This window comes from Siphateles boraxobius, unplaced genomic scaffold (assembly GCF_051911475.1).
Source record: "Siphateles boraxobius isolate OS27281-9 unplaced genomic scaffold, OSU_SipBor_1 66, whole genome shotgun sequence".
Classification (NCBI taxonomy): Eukaryota; Metazoa; Chordata; class Actinopteri; order Cypriniformes; family Leuciscidae; genus Siphateles; species Siphateles boraxobius.
The window spans coordinates 6,727,417-6,742,434 of NW_027509193.1; the positions used below are offsets into that span (position 1 = coordinate 6,727,417).

At 36.5% G+C, this 15,018-nt stretch overlaps 1 protein-coding gene across 1 annotated transcript; it reads right to left on the reverse strand.

Annotated features, from left to right (window-relative positions):
- Positions 1 to 2,458: 2,458 nt before the first annotated feature.
- Positions 2,459 to 13,037, reverse strand: LOC143722368 (E3 SUMO-protein ligase CBX4-like). The gene is made up of 10 exons (XM_077213779.1): positions 12,747 to 13,037; positions 12,609 to 12,652; positions 12,187 to 12,252; positions 10,774 to 10,840; positions 8,846 to 10,124; positions 4,332 to 4,432; positions 4,132 to 4,175; positions 3,675 to 3,740; positions 3,515 to 3,581; positions 2,459 to 3,361 (listed from the first exon to the last, which is right to left on the reverse strand). Exons 1-10 carry the CDS (start codon positions 12,813 to 12,815, stop codon positions 2,558 to 2,560), a joined length of 2,607 nt encoding a protein of 868 aa, XP_077069894.1. The 5' UTR covers positions 12,816 to 13,037; the 3' UTR covers positions 2,459 to 2,557.
- Positions 13,038 to 15,018: the final 1,981 nt, after the last annotated feature.

Genomic DNA, 15,018 nt, shown 5'->3' on the forward strand with positions numbered 1-15,018 from the left:
TTCTTTCTATTTATATTCCCATACATTTTACCAAAAGTGGTGGTATACGTGTTTGAGCCTGTTAACATGGATTTAACACAGGTTATACATGAACACATTTTGGGAACCTTTCAAAGCACCATGTCAAAGGTGATGACCCTGCCATTTATGTCTGTTAGTTAGTTAGGTTATTCATCAGCTGAGTAAATGAGTTGGACATGTGGAGTGGATTAACACTAAGTTTCCTACAAAATAAAATAATGCATAAGACATAACCTGTGCACATTAAAAAAATTATCAGTTTCGAAATATAAAGGCCCTATTAGCAAAATATACAATAAAGAGCCTATTTATTTATTATTTTTTATTCAAAATATGAATATAGATTTATAATATATATGGTCAGCTTATATTTTAATAATAATAATAATACTATATATTGAATTTCATATTGAAAGCTATTTAATAAGTGTAAGCACATTAATTGCGCTCTGCGGTCGCAAATTACAACTTATAAACTAAATACCGACATATAATCTTAATAGTATTACCCTTCTGAAATCCTGAATTGGCAGGATATAGTGGTGATTTTATTATTGAATTCTCGACATAGATGCGGCAAAATAAGCTGCACTTAAAATGTCTGATTGATAAGATAAGAAAAATCAATTGGTGCAGGGACCGTAAAAGATATTGTCAAATTTGAAAAAAAAAAAAACATCGCAGCTTTTTTTCTTAAACAAACAAACAAAACAAGTAGCCTACTACAAATGTTCATTTAAAAACATTGGAATTAGGCCTACTTTAACATTTATTCCAGTGTTATATTGAGTGTTGAATCCTCATGCATCAGAAGCGTTTATTTTTTTACATTTGCACTATAAAACACAAAACACGGTCCAAAATGAAACCAATGGAAATACACAGTAAGCCTACAAACACGGCGACATTTGACACATTGAACATCTGTGACTATTATATAGCAGTATATTCTTGAACATTTAATTCTGACGCAAAAATCACATTATCAGTGATACACGTATTATTGAGAGGATTGGAATATATCTGCTGTATCAAGTTCATTCATTGCGACATCTTGTGGCTTTTGGTGGACCGTTTCAATTTAAAAAGATCCCGCTAATTAAATCCGTTTTAGCGTTTGATAATGTCTGATAATGACGTTTGGTGCCTAACATTAAGCACCAATCCATTATAGGCCTATTTTAGAAATAATTTCTTCTACAAACAAATCCAGAAGTTACAAATTGTGGTTATTGCCTTACAAATGTTTTTCTTTTGTTAACGCGACACTCGTGTGGCAGTTCGATGGCATTTTATTCTTAATAAAATTCCTGAAAATAAGACAAATAAATTAGTATTGTTTTTTTCTAATAGAAATAAGGCTGACACGGAGTTTCAGAATAGGTCATTTGAGTTTACGATGAATGAAGATAAGTTTTGACCAGTCGCCAGTTATCTTAAACAATGTTTAATGTTTTTGAAAGTCATTAAAAGCGCACGAGGCTCTAGGTAAATATATGATCTAATCATGTCGAAATAGGCCGACTGCTATTTAAGCTATCATTTATCAGTTCAATAGGGTATAAAGTCTTTAGTCTTTATTTACAGGCACATAGACTGTAACGAAAACCCCGATGCAAAGAGATTTCCGTTTTTATAATAATATCTGTTAGTTAATTAAATTAATATAAGGCAAGATAAAAAACGCTCTACACGGATTACTGTGCGCGAAAAATGTTTAAAATCAATAATGGAAAAGACAGCTACATTACATTTTTATTTTCGATTTTTAGCTCTGATACACATTGTCTTCTCTGCCAAAAAGCTGAACTAAACTGTAAAACAAGTTTACATTATATAATTGTAATATATATATACATATATATTAATTTCCACTTAAACCAGGCTGCAAGCTTGCTTGAGTACTTCAGCAATTTAGAAATGATTTGTACCAATCAAACAATCTTTCGTTTCTGACGGGGGCCTAAAAACAGCAATTATAATGACATATTAACACACAGAACAGCAACATCAATTATATATTCAACAGATAAACGAAAAATAACGAAATGCGATTCTAAAGCCTGAATTTTTGTGCCTTAATATTTAGGCCTAAAATTGGCTTTAATTAGGCTATATTTATAGCTTATTTCCCTTCTCTCTTTTGAAATGATGTGCTTTCTTTTTTGGACCTTAAAATATATACAAAATCTAACCAGAAAATAATACCAAGTTCATAAAAGAGGGACTAAACGATGTGTCCCTTAAAAAGGTGCATTAAGTTGAAACGTTAATATGTGTTAACAGCATCTATGCCTACATTCGTAATAAAGCTGAAGAAGGCAACCAAAATAAGAAATCAACCGGTGTATGTTAAAATCTGGGAAATAGAAAAATAAGCTTCATTTTCATAGAAAATGTGAATGGTAATGTAGGCTAAAGACTCTCTCTATATATATTTTTGTTTTTTGCATTATGTACATGATTTCAAGACTTTACATTTGTAGACTACAAATGATATAGAAATGTAGGTTGTTTCTAGTTTGATTACAATATTTCATACATCCACTAAAACCACATCATCTGTTTTCTTAAAGAAACCTTTGTCCGTTGAACTCTCTTTTATGGTTACAGTCAAGGAGTTACTTGTTACGTCAGTAACAACAATTTTCTCCATGTTCTTCAAACAAGGCAACCAGGACTGGTCTGTTTCATCTACAAAACTCAGAGACAGTTGCTCTCTGGTTTGATCGGTGGATCGAAATACATTGTTTTTGGGAGGATGTTTCATCTTGGGTTGTTGGTTTATGGCACCACTCGAGCTTTCCTTCCGTCGATGTCCCAAAACACCAAGGCCAGCTTTTAAGATGGAGCCACCATGTGTAAATTTTACATCACTTGACCTGCTTCCCATCTGCTTCTGAATGAGGCTGGGTTCTGCTGGGAACTTCTGGGTTAAACGGATGACATCACAGTTAGAGGTCTCTCCTGATCTTTCGGTTTTGGAAGGGCGATAAGATAACGGTTCATCAGCCTTTCTTTTAACGCCTTCATTGGATGAACCTCCAGCTGGACGCAACTTTGGCTTTGGTCCTCGCTTTTTTGGTGAGCTGGCAAAATCCAGCGGGCGGTGAACTGGCATCCCGTGCATCAGTGGGTCTCTCTCAGGGTCTGATGGATGCACACGAACACTTTCGCCTCTGTTCACAGTGCTCGGTGGGAAAATCGTTGGCACAACAGTCCGCAGTCCCTCACGGGCTCTGGGAGTCACAACCGGTTCTGCTACCGGGAACGACACCTGTATTCCTCTAGACATCTCTCGTCTGAACTCATAGTTTTTGCCTTTTTCTTTAGCTTTTGCCTATAAAGAATGTCAAATGTAATAAAAAAAAACATTATAAAATTTCAATAACCTTAAAAAGTTATAAACTTCATTAAACAGAAAGCCAAGAAAAAAAACTAAAAGAAAGTCAAAGAAACTTTAGGGTGATGTAAAAAAAAAAAAAAAAATCACCTTCATTAAAAATGTTTCGGGTTTGGGTCCCCTCTTTTTTGGACCATACATCTCCCTTTCACGCTCTCTGAAATAAGAAAAAAGAGAAATGCTATTTTACAACGTCCAAAACATTTAATTTGTCTACTGGAATTACAGAATTAACAGGGTGTGGGGTTACCTTTCTTCAAAAGCAGCGAAAAGACGCTCATCCAAAATATTCTCCTCTGGTTCCCAGGTGCTGTATCTGCACCAATAATTGAATGTTTAATTATTCGCAAATCATAACGACCAAAAGAATAATCAGAGTGCATTTTTTAAAACATTTATTATTAATCAGTGCATTTTTTTATAACTTCAGGGGATTTTTTTTTTATGTGCATGCATAATATTTCTTGATTCATATATAAACTTATATATATATGTGTTATTCGTGATTTCCCCAATATGAACCGTTTTATCCAGCCAATAAAGCTTGCATCTTGACTGTTTCCCATCACTGGCCTTGTCAGCTAACGTTCTCAAGAGCCCCGTTACACAGTCCGTGCGGCAGCCGTGCTAACGCTCAGCGAGCTCGGGGAGCCTGAAACCGCTCCCTCCGTTACAACAGCTGCCGTTAACGTGTCATTACCACTCACTTTTGAGACCAGCCTTTCCATTTGACCAGATACTCCATCCGGCCCTGCGGGTAAAAGCACAGGGAGATTCAAATTAGCAAGCTAACGCTGCTAAGCTAACCTATCGCGTATAAAATGTCACTTCGGCGGACATAAGCAAAAAACCAGGCGCCTTCATAACAGAGCCGAAGCCCCGACCACCAGGCTGGTATGACACTTACTCTCCTTATGCGCCGTTTAATGATGGATTCAGCGGCGAAGACCCGCTCCCCGACGGCTGAGAGCTCCATGTTTACTTCAACCTCGCAGCTAGTTTTCTCGCCTCAGCCTGAATAATCCTCGATAGCCCATAATACTCTATCCGAGGAGACGTCATCACGTTCTAAACTGTTACCATGGCACTGCAGGACGGCTCTGCTGTGTGAGTGGAGCTGCCGCTCGGGGAGGAGGAGTCATGTGATCGTGGAGCTCACTAGAGGACGAGGCGAGCACGGATAAAAGTGTTGTTTTGAAAGCAAATACGTCGTGTTTATTTCGTATACTAGTCTAGACTAACCGCAGTCATGGTATTTTTTGATAAGTCCCCTATTAGTCGTATATTTACGCACATTTATTTAACAGAAAGGGAGTATATACATGGCAGATTTCTTGTTTGCGATGTCAAAACAGCAGGTGTTGAGGGTCTATATTGTTGAGTTTTATTTAGGCTATCTTTTTTTTATTATTTAATAGGACTGAAATCTGCACATGCGCACGCTCATTCTTCATTTTAAACGCACACGGATGAAACGCAAAAATGCTCATCGAATCTGTGTTCCATATTCCCCGCCATGTCATGCCTTCCCATGTCAAATAACAGTAGAAAACGTTTAAAAACAAAACAAATAACGAAATAAAAAAATAGAATAAAATAGCTAAGTAAATGCATAACAGTTGTAGCCTAGTTATAAATCCATAGCGTGCTGCGGCGTATCGATATTTTACCCGCGCGCTCCGAATCTGCAGGCAAGAATCTGTAGCCTATTTTTGCAATATTGTAAAAAACATTAAACCGCAGGGCTCTCAGCCTTATTAAACGATTTTAAGATTTTAAAATCAATAATAGGCTATAACCTATAAAGCTTGGCTTCAGTCGAATTTGGAAATTACAAACGTGTAGCTTTCTATCTTTCTTTCTTTCTTTCTTTCTTTCTTTCTAATAAAATAATTATTATAAATAATTAGAAATATTTTAAAACAATAAACTTGACTGTTTCGGAAAAACAATAGGCCTTGTGGTTTTTAATTTAAGCCAGTTGTTTGACTATCAATCCATTTAAAAAAATAATTAGTCAATATGTTTTTATTTATAAAAATATGAAATTGTATTTTACACACATGTGAAATTTTAAGCCTAACTGTGTTTAGTGTTAAAGTGGAAATGATCTGCGATCTGATAAACGGCAACTAATCTTTGATTTTAAAGATGCATTCGATTTGTATCCGATTCTTTCGATGCAACGGATAATAAATTTAGAAAATTTGATTGTTTTTCCGTTTTTTCCATGCCTTTATTTTATTGTTTCGATTCGATGAATTCAAATTAACAGGAAAAACATCCTTACATATTATTAATATTATTATTATTTATTAGGCTAGGCATATAGGTCTAAGAAATCACACCATCAATTTGATTTTTTAAAAACGACTTTTTAAAAACTTTTTATAGAAAAAACTAAAATATTCTATTATTCGTTATAATGACAAGAATTGTTCTAAATTCAGGCTAAAAGAGAGACAATGTGTCAAATGAAATTTAATGGAAAATTAGCTTATTTTTTACCGTCTTTAAACAGTGATACAAGCATTCAGATTAATCAATAAAACGGCAAATAACTGGATTTCATCCTATAAAATATAACACGAAAAATAAACGAAACTGAACAGCTAAATTGAAGCGTTAATTGCTTGCGTTGTGGTTAATTCCACAGATCTTAAACAGTCCTTATTAGTCCCGAATTATTATTTTTATCTAATTATCATATGATACATTTTTAATACATATTTTTAATTTATAGCCCAATAAATTAAATCTCAAACAAAGAGAGAGGTTCGGAGGAAAATTATTTTAATTCGTCAATTAATTTGTTTATTTTGTTGCTTTTAGCATAGATTTTATTTTGCCACACATTCGATGTTTGTCGGAAACAGTTGACAAGGCCTAATAATAGAATAGAAAAGAATTGAATAGAATACGTCATGTTAAGTAAAGCAGAATACACCCCATTGCTCTCAATGCAGTATTATATCCTATTAGAACATAATGTTGGGGCAGAATTATGATGGCAACATCTAGCCTACAACACAGGACATTAGCCTATCACTATGGATCCATGGTTCCACTTTTACTGTTAATATCACATTTAAAAATGATCTAATCTTGATTTGTTTTTGTTTTTAATGCAGTAGGATTTATTTAAGTCATCCAGAAAGATGGCATGCATGTATTAGATCGCTAAATTTCTAGTAATCAGTTAACTTTACATTCATTATTTAGGCCTCAACGAGCCTATCGGGCTGCAGAATGATGTGCAGTGGTTTTCTGGTCTATAGACCTTATTCACTGCAGCGCCATGACAGGTATGAAAGACAGGCTGTGAGAGATAAACTTACCGTGTTTTCAATGCCTACCCACTTATAATTTTCCACAGCTTGTGTTGGCTGGAGTTTTTTGTCTACTGAATTTTCTTGGAGCCTATTTTTGCAGTGTTTCGTCAGCAGAACAATCCAAGAATTAAACATTAAATATCAGTAGGCTACAACCCACTGAAGAGATGTAGTATGCATATCACTTACAGCCTCGCTCGATTCATTACCGTTAAAAATCAAAGATGGCGCCTCTGTGATTATGGTGATTGGTGATTGTGAATAAGGTCATACAGACATGGAAGTGCTTTATGAACATGGTACTGCACCTAGGAGGCAGCATTGCAAAATGTTATTAATCACAGCTCTTGAAATCTTATTAGACCCAATAGAATATTCAACCAAATAAAACAGTATGAACATAAAAGCATTGTGGTCATGCAAGGTTGGGGCAAAATTGGGAGAAAAATGCTAATTTATTAGATCCTCTTGCTGCTCCCGAAATCGCATACTGAGTAGGAAGCCAACTACATTTGAATTTGAGCACTTCGCGACCACTAAAACGCCACGTTACAAAGTCCCTTCTGGTACGTTCTATATATTATGAATATGGGTAGTTTGAATGTAATCTGTACGTAGGCCTACTACATCCACGTTGTTCCTGTAACGTGACCTACCTGCGTCCGTCGCGTCACTTCACTGTCATTCATAAATCTTCTCCCGTGGCCCCATGGGATAATAAAGTGTCCATCCAGTTCGCACTACAAACTCTCTTTTCCATACTGTTTTCCAAATATGTATTCGGACGTACTGCAAATATGTTTTTCGCATACTATCGCCTATTAGGGATAGGGAAGTATTCGATTTCGGACGCAGTGCTTAACATATTAGCAAACATGTAAATTTGCCGATTATTTGTTCCTAAAGTCTATGCATGCAGTCAATTAGACAATATGACCCAATAAAAATCATTACAATAAAATTATTGAACACAAAATGACACATTATAAAACAAATCATTTGTTTTTATTATTGAACACAGTTTAATATTGATTTGAGAAGCATTTTCAAACTGACTCTTCAATGTGTGCATAAAACATGCCATTATGCATATAAATGGCCTGAACCTTGATGGCATTATTGTGTAATTTGTACATTACATACTGTACATCTCATTGCTTACATTGCATTGACTGTAAATTGATTTCCAAATACATACTAAATCTATAGCATTACACTGTCCAATGTAAGCATCAATCTTACATTTACTTTCTGGTCAAATGTAACAGTTTGCATGTTCTGATGATCTCTGGCCAGAGTTATACTGCTGTTGCAGAATTGATCTGCATTAAGGATTTATTATTATTATTGAGTTAATTACCAAAAGAGATCCAGGAGATGATAAAGTGCAGCTTAAACGTCTTACGGATAGGGAACAACAAACAATCCAGTTGTTTTTTCTAGCATTGCACGTTTAGACCTCAAAGGCCAACAGCATCTGGAAATCCAGTCAAGTAAAATGTTTCAGCGAAACAAAATCAGTTACGCTAATATCCAAAAATACTTTTTTTAAGGTACATTCATGTACATTATGATGACACCTTTCCAAGCAACTCAAAATGTATAGATCTCAATTATATGTACATCTGAAAAAAATCTTAAATCCCCAACATTGGAAGAAAGAACAAAAACGTGGTCCACGATGGACATGAACATTGGAAGGTGTAAGTAAGTGCATTGAACATCAATCTTCAATTAATTCTTCCAAATCCACCAGTGTGCTTACTCCAATTGGCAGATATTTTCTCAGGTAGCAAAATTCATTATCCAAAGTTTTATAAACAATTTTACACACTATACAATTATGGGATTTAAATTCTATTTCAACAGCTGTGAAATGCCAACCATCACAATTTAATATGTTAAAAAAACATACAACCGGTATCTAAACAAACAAACCCTACATATATACGGTGTATCTATATATGGATTATGTGTTTAAATAAATGTGTAAATATATCTTGAGGAATGGCTATGATCAGTGCATCTGAAATGAATCATATTTGAGCTGGTTCAAATGAATAAATGACTGTCCAAACGTACTGTTGTCATTCTCCTTGCACGTACTCCTTAAAGGTCACAGTTAAGCAGTTCGTAGTGATGTCTGTGATTATAACGTTACCCACAAACGGTTTCAAACGGCTGTCTGTTTTCTCCACTTGCACTGAGCTTTCTGAAATCTTCTCCCCGGTAGGAAACTGTTTTAGCGTTTTGGTTGGACCACAGCTTAAATCAATAGGCTCTTCAGGAATAGTGTCGCTGAAGTCATAACTATACGTTCTGGCGACGTGACTGCCTCTGTAATGCAAGTTTATGGGTTCTCTCTGAGGGGAAGAAAGCACAGTGTTTGGTTCACTGATGCTCCTGTAGCAGAAGAACTGCTTACAGTTTCTCACGTCCTCACTGGGTTCTGACAGGTTCCTCTTAAGGGGATTCGTTCTGGTGTCAGTGTTCGACGGGACAGCTTTCTCTGCTGCCATGGGTGAGGAGTTTGGCTGGTCGCATATATCCATCACTTTTGGTTCAGTCTCTGTAGGCGTGTCTTTTGGAAGTTCAATATTTTCGAGGGACTTTTCGGGAACACATTCGTTAGTTGAAGAAAGATTCCTATTTTTCTCAATCGAACCATTCTCACTGCCTTCTCCTTGATCTGCCGTTTCCCCATTAGACAGATTGTCCGTATTAATCAGTGTAGATTCCTCATTATGCCGCGCTTCCACGTCAGAAACATCCCTGTTTTTTACTTTGGAGGAGTGCACACCCTTGTCCATGTATTTGCTCATTACAATGACAATTCGGCCGTTTTTGTTTTTGTTCTTGATTATTTTCATCTTGCTGCTGATCCCATTAGGAAGTGCAAACTCTTTGGCACTGGTTTTGAGTGCCCGCTCCGCTCTGCTAGCCTCATCCGGCAGACCCTTGAGCTCGATAGACAGATCTTTCACTTTACTCAGGCAGCCAGTGTCTTTGTTCCGAATCCACTTCTGTTGCAAGGCTGGAGGGAGGTTCCAGCCTTTGTTGGAAGGGTCTTGACCCTTGACCTCTTTGGGTCCCGTGAGTGGCGTGTCATACATCTTGGGGTCCGGCTGGTAGTGATGATGTTTCTTGCTGTTCAGCTGGTAGAAATGTTTCTTTTTCCCGCTCAAATGCTGTTCTAAGGATATCTCCTTGCAGCTGGGCTGGTACTGATGGTGTTTTTTACTGTTCAGCTGGTAGTGCTGCGGCCGTGAGCGGATCTTGAGGGAATCCACTTTGGGCTGGTTCTCCTCATCCAGAATTGTGTCCTGAAGACCACCCAGGATGCTTGATCTACGAGCAAACGCAGGAAGCTGGGGACAAAGAGAGAATATTTATTGAGATCTCAAATGAACTGGAAGTTCATCATTTGTTATTTATATTACAACACGTTTAGCTTTACTCTAGTGGCTTTCATAAAGGTTCTTGATTAGCATTGATGGTTCCATGAACCACCTTTGGAACCATGGAATCTTTCCATTCCACAAAAGGTTCTTTATAGTGGAAAAAAATTCTTCCGATTGTTAAAATGTTCTTCAAGCCAAGAAAAAAAGGTTTCTTTTAAGAACTGTTCACTGAAAGGTTCTTCTTTTCGAGAACCAAAAACGGTTCCTCTATGGCATTGCACGGAAAAATTCCCTTTTGGAATCTTTATTTTAATAGTGTAGGCAGTCTTATTATGTGAATTTCTGTTTCGAGCTTACAAACGCCATTTTCATGAATATTTTATTGGTAAAATCAACTACTAAAGCTAATTGAAGTCGTTTAGGACCTCAGTACATTAAGATGCATGCAGACAGAAAGGAGCCTTTTATTGATTCATAATGAAATGGAATTTTTATTCAGACTGTGCACAGGAATAGCCTTTTGCAAAAATATCGCCAACTTATGCACTGACTAGAAGATAAAATCTGAATTTGGAATAACACATGCTGTCCAGTGACCATGTAAAAGCTGATGTACCTGGACCAGGGGGTGTTTGGGTTTAGGCCCTCTTTTTCGATATCCCACCATTTGCTCCTGCCTTTCTCTGAAAACAAAACATTAAATATAAATAAATCCACAGTTTTCAACACAACATATTTGACATTCTCAAAACTGTTGGTTTATAAGAACGACTAAAGCTACAATGTTGAAATGCTTAAAGGAACATTCATTAATCCATTCATGTGTAACAGAACAATTATTTTTGTTCGCTCTTAAAAATAAAGGTTCTTTATTGGCATTGATGGTTCTATGAAGAACCTTTAACATCAATAGAAGTTTCCCATTGCACAAAAGGTTCTTTATAGTGGTAAAGGTTCTTGAGATTATTAAAATGTTCTTCACACTAAGAGAAAAGGGGTTCTTTTAAGAACTGTTCAATGAAAGGTTCTTTGGGGAACCAAAAAATGGTTCAAACCCCTTTTAGAACCTTTATTTTTATGAGTGTTCTTCTCAACAGTAGCGCAAGATTCAGATCTCAAGCCACATACAATCTCTTTGATCACCAGGTTACAACACAAAACAACCGCACAACGGGTAACACGACACTCTCACACTTCTAGCGCAGATAAACCAGAGTGAACTCAACAAATATCTTTTGAAAACTGCTATATAAACTTAACAATTCTTTTCCTTTAGTGTCTGGAATGAAACTCTTTCTACTTTTATCTCAAGGACAGAACAGTGGGCTCGGAAGGGTGTGTGAACATCACAAGACCTTTGACACAGCAGATTAGATCATAGACATGAGTGTCCACTTGTGAGAACACTGATGTATTTTTCATATATGCATGTATGTATGTATGAAATAATTTGATATAAGCTGTTCCAAAGAACAGTGCTTCTCAAACTTGTTTCAAAGAACAGTGCTTCTCAAACTTTTTGACTTAAGACAATATTAAAAGTCCTCTGTTCTCAGAAATTAGGAATGTCTATATATTAAAATTAATATTAGCAATTAATTTAGTGTTATATAACATATTTATGTTAGTAATATTAATTTAGTGTTAAATAACATATTTATACAGTTATTTAAATTATTAATTAAAAATAAATATAAGTCATGGTGCAGTGACAAGTTTAATAAGGCTCCCACAGGGTTATCCCCCCCTGGTTGAGAACCACTGCCCTGGAACTGACAGGGAGAAAATTAAATCTTGACTGGTCAATATACAATGGTACGTTCATTTGGTACGACTTGCACTGGTAATAACAATGGAGTGTTTCCAAAACTGGATAAAAGGCAAGCATCAAGAGAGTCTTTGTAGCAGGCAGACCTGACCCATGGGGGCTACCATTAATCTTCAGCTACACAGTGCAGGGAGTTGGCTCCGCCTCCCGTGACCATATATGGGCATCACCACAAGTTCAGTTATTCGTCCTCCATCTCACCTGTTTTGGAAAGCGACAAGAAGGCGCGGATCCAGAATGTTTTCTTCGGGTTCCCACGTGTTATATCTGCAACATTGACGTGAAAATACGATATTGTAATAAATGTTAGATTCAACGCATGTTGCAATAAAATGTAGCTATCGTAAACATGTTAAGCAGATCGCTGCGCGGAAAAAAATCATGTGTAGCCTACTGAAAATGTAAACATACGAGCAATAAATATACGATTTTATGACATAAACAAAGTAAAATGTCAGTACGATGGCAGAACGATATTCGCTCGCGTAAATTTTGTGATGGAATCCATTAACAGCCCAGCGCGCGACCAATGTGGGGTACAGGACCAACAAGACCAACATCGCGCGGCATTTACTGTTAATGTGTCTAAAAAAATAACGCCTGTAAACCAATTAAACACTCACTTGGCTGACCATCCTCGCCACTTCACCAGATACTCGATTCTGCCCTGAAAAACGAGGAAAATGTGTTGGGTACAGTACAGGAACAACAAATATATCCTCTGCACCATTTACGGTAGTTCCAGTTCGCGGCAGTTTTACCTTCCGTAGGCGCTTCTTTTCGATGCCCTCAACCGCGAAGACATGCTCCCCGACGGCAGGTAGATCCATTCCGCCTCTCTGCAGCCCGTTTGAGGCGAACGAGAAAAATAAAATTCTCACTGCAACGCTTTACTGTCTAGCGTTCTGCCACCGCTGTGGCCCAAGATTAATTTGTCCCTCACCCCTCCTCTTTCCCCCTCTCTCCCTCTCTCTCTCTCTCTCTCTCTCTCTCGTATTTGTCTTCACGTTTCGCGGCGGGCACTGGAAAAGCTCAGTGCTGCTGCTGCTACTACAGAAAATAGTTCATGCAATAATAAGCCAAGGCAGGCACGTGACGTCACGCGAGGAGGGGGTTGACAAGAACTGTGCCGAATATAAAGCTGTAGTGTGTTTAAACGTTGTTTGCTTGCTGTAATTAAGAACTTGGAAATATGCATGAATACAGACAAGCTTGCTTTGGTTTAAAAATCGCACTAGCCACTTTGTATCTATCTATCTATCTATCTATCTATCTATCTATCTATCTATCTATCTATCTATATATATATATATATATATATATATATATATATATATATATATATACAACGCTAAACTCCCACAACCAATCACATTAAGTTGTCATGCAGTTCAAAACCAAATGTTAGAAACATGCTGTACTGATTATTTGCATGCACAATACTTGAAGCAATAAGGGTTATATCAATTTCTAGACGGGATGGGACACCCCCTCAAGGGATGCCACACCAAAATAGGCTACACTTTACTTTTGCTTCTTTATTTACCATGCAAAACGCACACAGGAGCCAAACATAGCGACAAACACAAATATACACCTGTAAATCTGTCCTGTAAACGAGCTATATTCTACTAAAGGCACCTCAGTTTTACGCCAGTAGGTAAATTAACCACTCGTTCACGAACAGCATATAGGCTACATTAGCTGAAGGCATTAACACCTTTTTTCTTTTACAGTCTATGATTAACACCTAATGTAGGCTATGCAGTTGTAGGCTAGCCTATATAGCCTAAAACTGTAGGCTTATATAAAGCGGAAATATGAGGCAACATTTATGAGCTGTGGATTTTAAATTACATTCCTTGAAACGTAATATCTAAAGTACATCCATTACAACTTATTTATCTGTATTATTATTATTATTTTTTACCAGCGAATAAAATTCAGCCACTAAAGGGTTAAAATGAGGTTGAAGCGTCAACAGCCAATCTAAGCTCCATATATGGCCATGAAAAAGAAAGGGCAAATATATCGTGTTCTTGCGGGTTTATTAGATTTTTTTTACACACACATTGAAATATTAACATAAAAACACACCATGTTTCACAATATTTGAGCAAAAAGGTGTGTTTTGACGAAGAGAAATTGATCGTCGCGCTGCATTTCTCTTCAGAGAAACACACACTGCTGCCGTAGAAACAGAGAGTGGAAAATGATTGAATGTTAATGAAAGAGACTGGTTGCTCTACACCTGCTGTAATGTGAATATCGACGACAGGTAGATTAAGTATAATTTCTAATAGAGGTTAAAACGGAACCCTATAAAATCACAGCAAGCCTGCAATCTTAGTCCAGAGCATGCACAGCATTAGAAAATAAACCAATAGCCACAACTTCATGCTGTCACTTTCAATATTTAACTCATTTAGTCAACAACATGCCGTAATTATCTTCCATTTACAGTAGCCTACTACTGCAGAAGAATCTAAAACACATATTCGGAGCTGCACACTTTAATCCAACAAATTGTTGTTAAACACTTATTTGTTCATTTTTTTGTTGTTGGTCAGATTCAATTCTCATTCTCTCAGATCTGTTTAAATTCATGTAAGTTGGACCATAATTTTTTGTGTTATCAATTAAAGTAATAATGTGTACCTATATCTGAATATGCATATTAGGTATTATTCAAGAGCAGTAAAGTAGCTTATTCAAAAAGCAGTATGTCAAATTAAATTAGTATTTCGTATGAAACCGTAGGCTACCAATATCGAGACGACGTACTGAGATTATATTAATTTATATTTTCAACTCAAATGGACACATTTATTCTCTTGTTTAACAAAGCCTGAGTAAATTATTTTAATTTGTCACAGGTCAAAGCACCATAAGGCTAAAAAAAAAAATACTAACATGGTGGCAGTATTTCCAGGAATATATTTACACACCTGCATATACATCAGTCGAGAAGTCAGTTTATCAAATTCAGAACATGCACAGGAATTCAGACACAGTTCATGATAATGACAATGA

Excerpts from the sequence above, each read along its gene's own strand:
- LOC143722368 (XM_077213779.1), bottom strand. The coding sequence starts at position 12,815 with ATGGATCTACCTGCCGTCGGGGAGCATGTCTTCGCGGTTGAGGGCATC. Across the intron at positions 10,841-12,186 it reads CTTGTCGCTTTCCAAAACAG|AGAAAGGCAGGAGCAAATGG; the intron begins GTGAGATGGAGG and ends TTTTGTTTTCAG. Across the intron at positions 4,433-8,845 it reads GGAGTACGTGCAAGGAGAAT|GCGAGAAAACTAGCTGCGAG; the intron begins GACAACAGTACG and ends ATTCAGGCTGAG.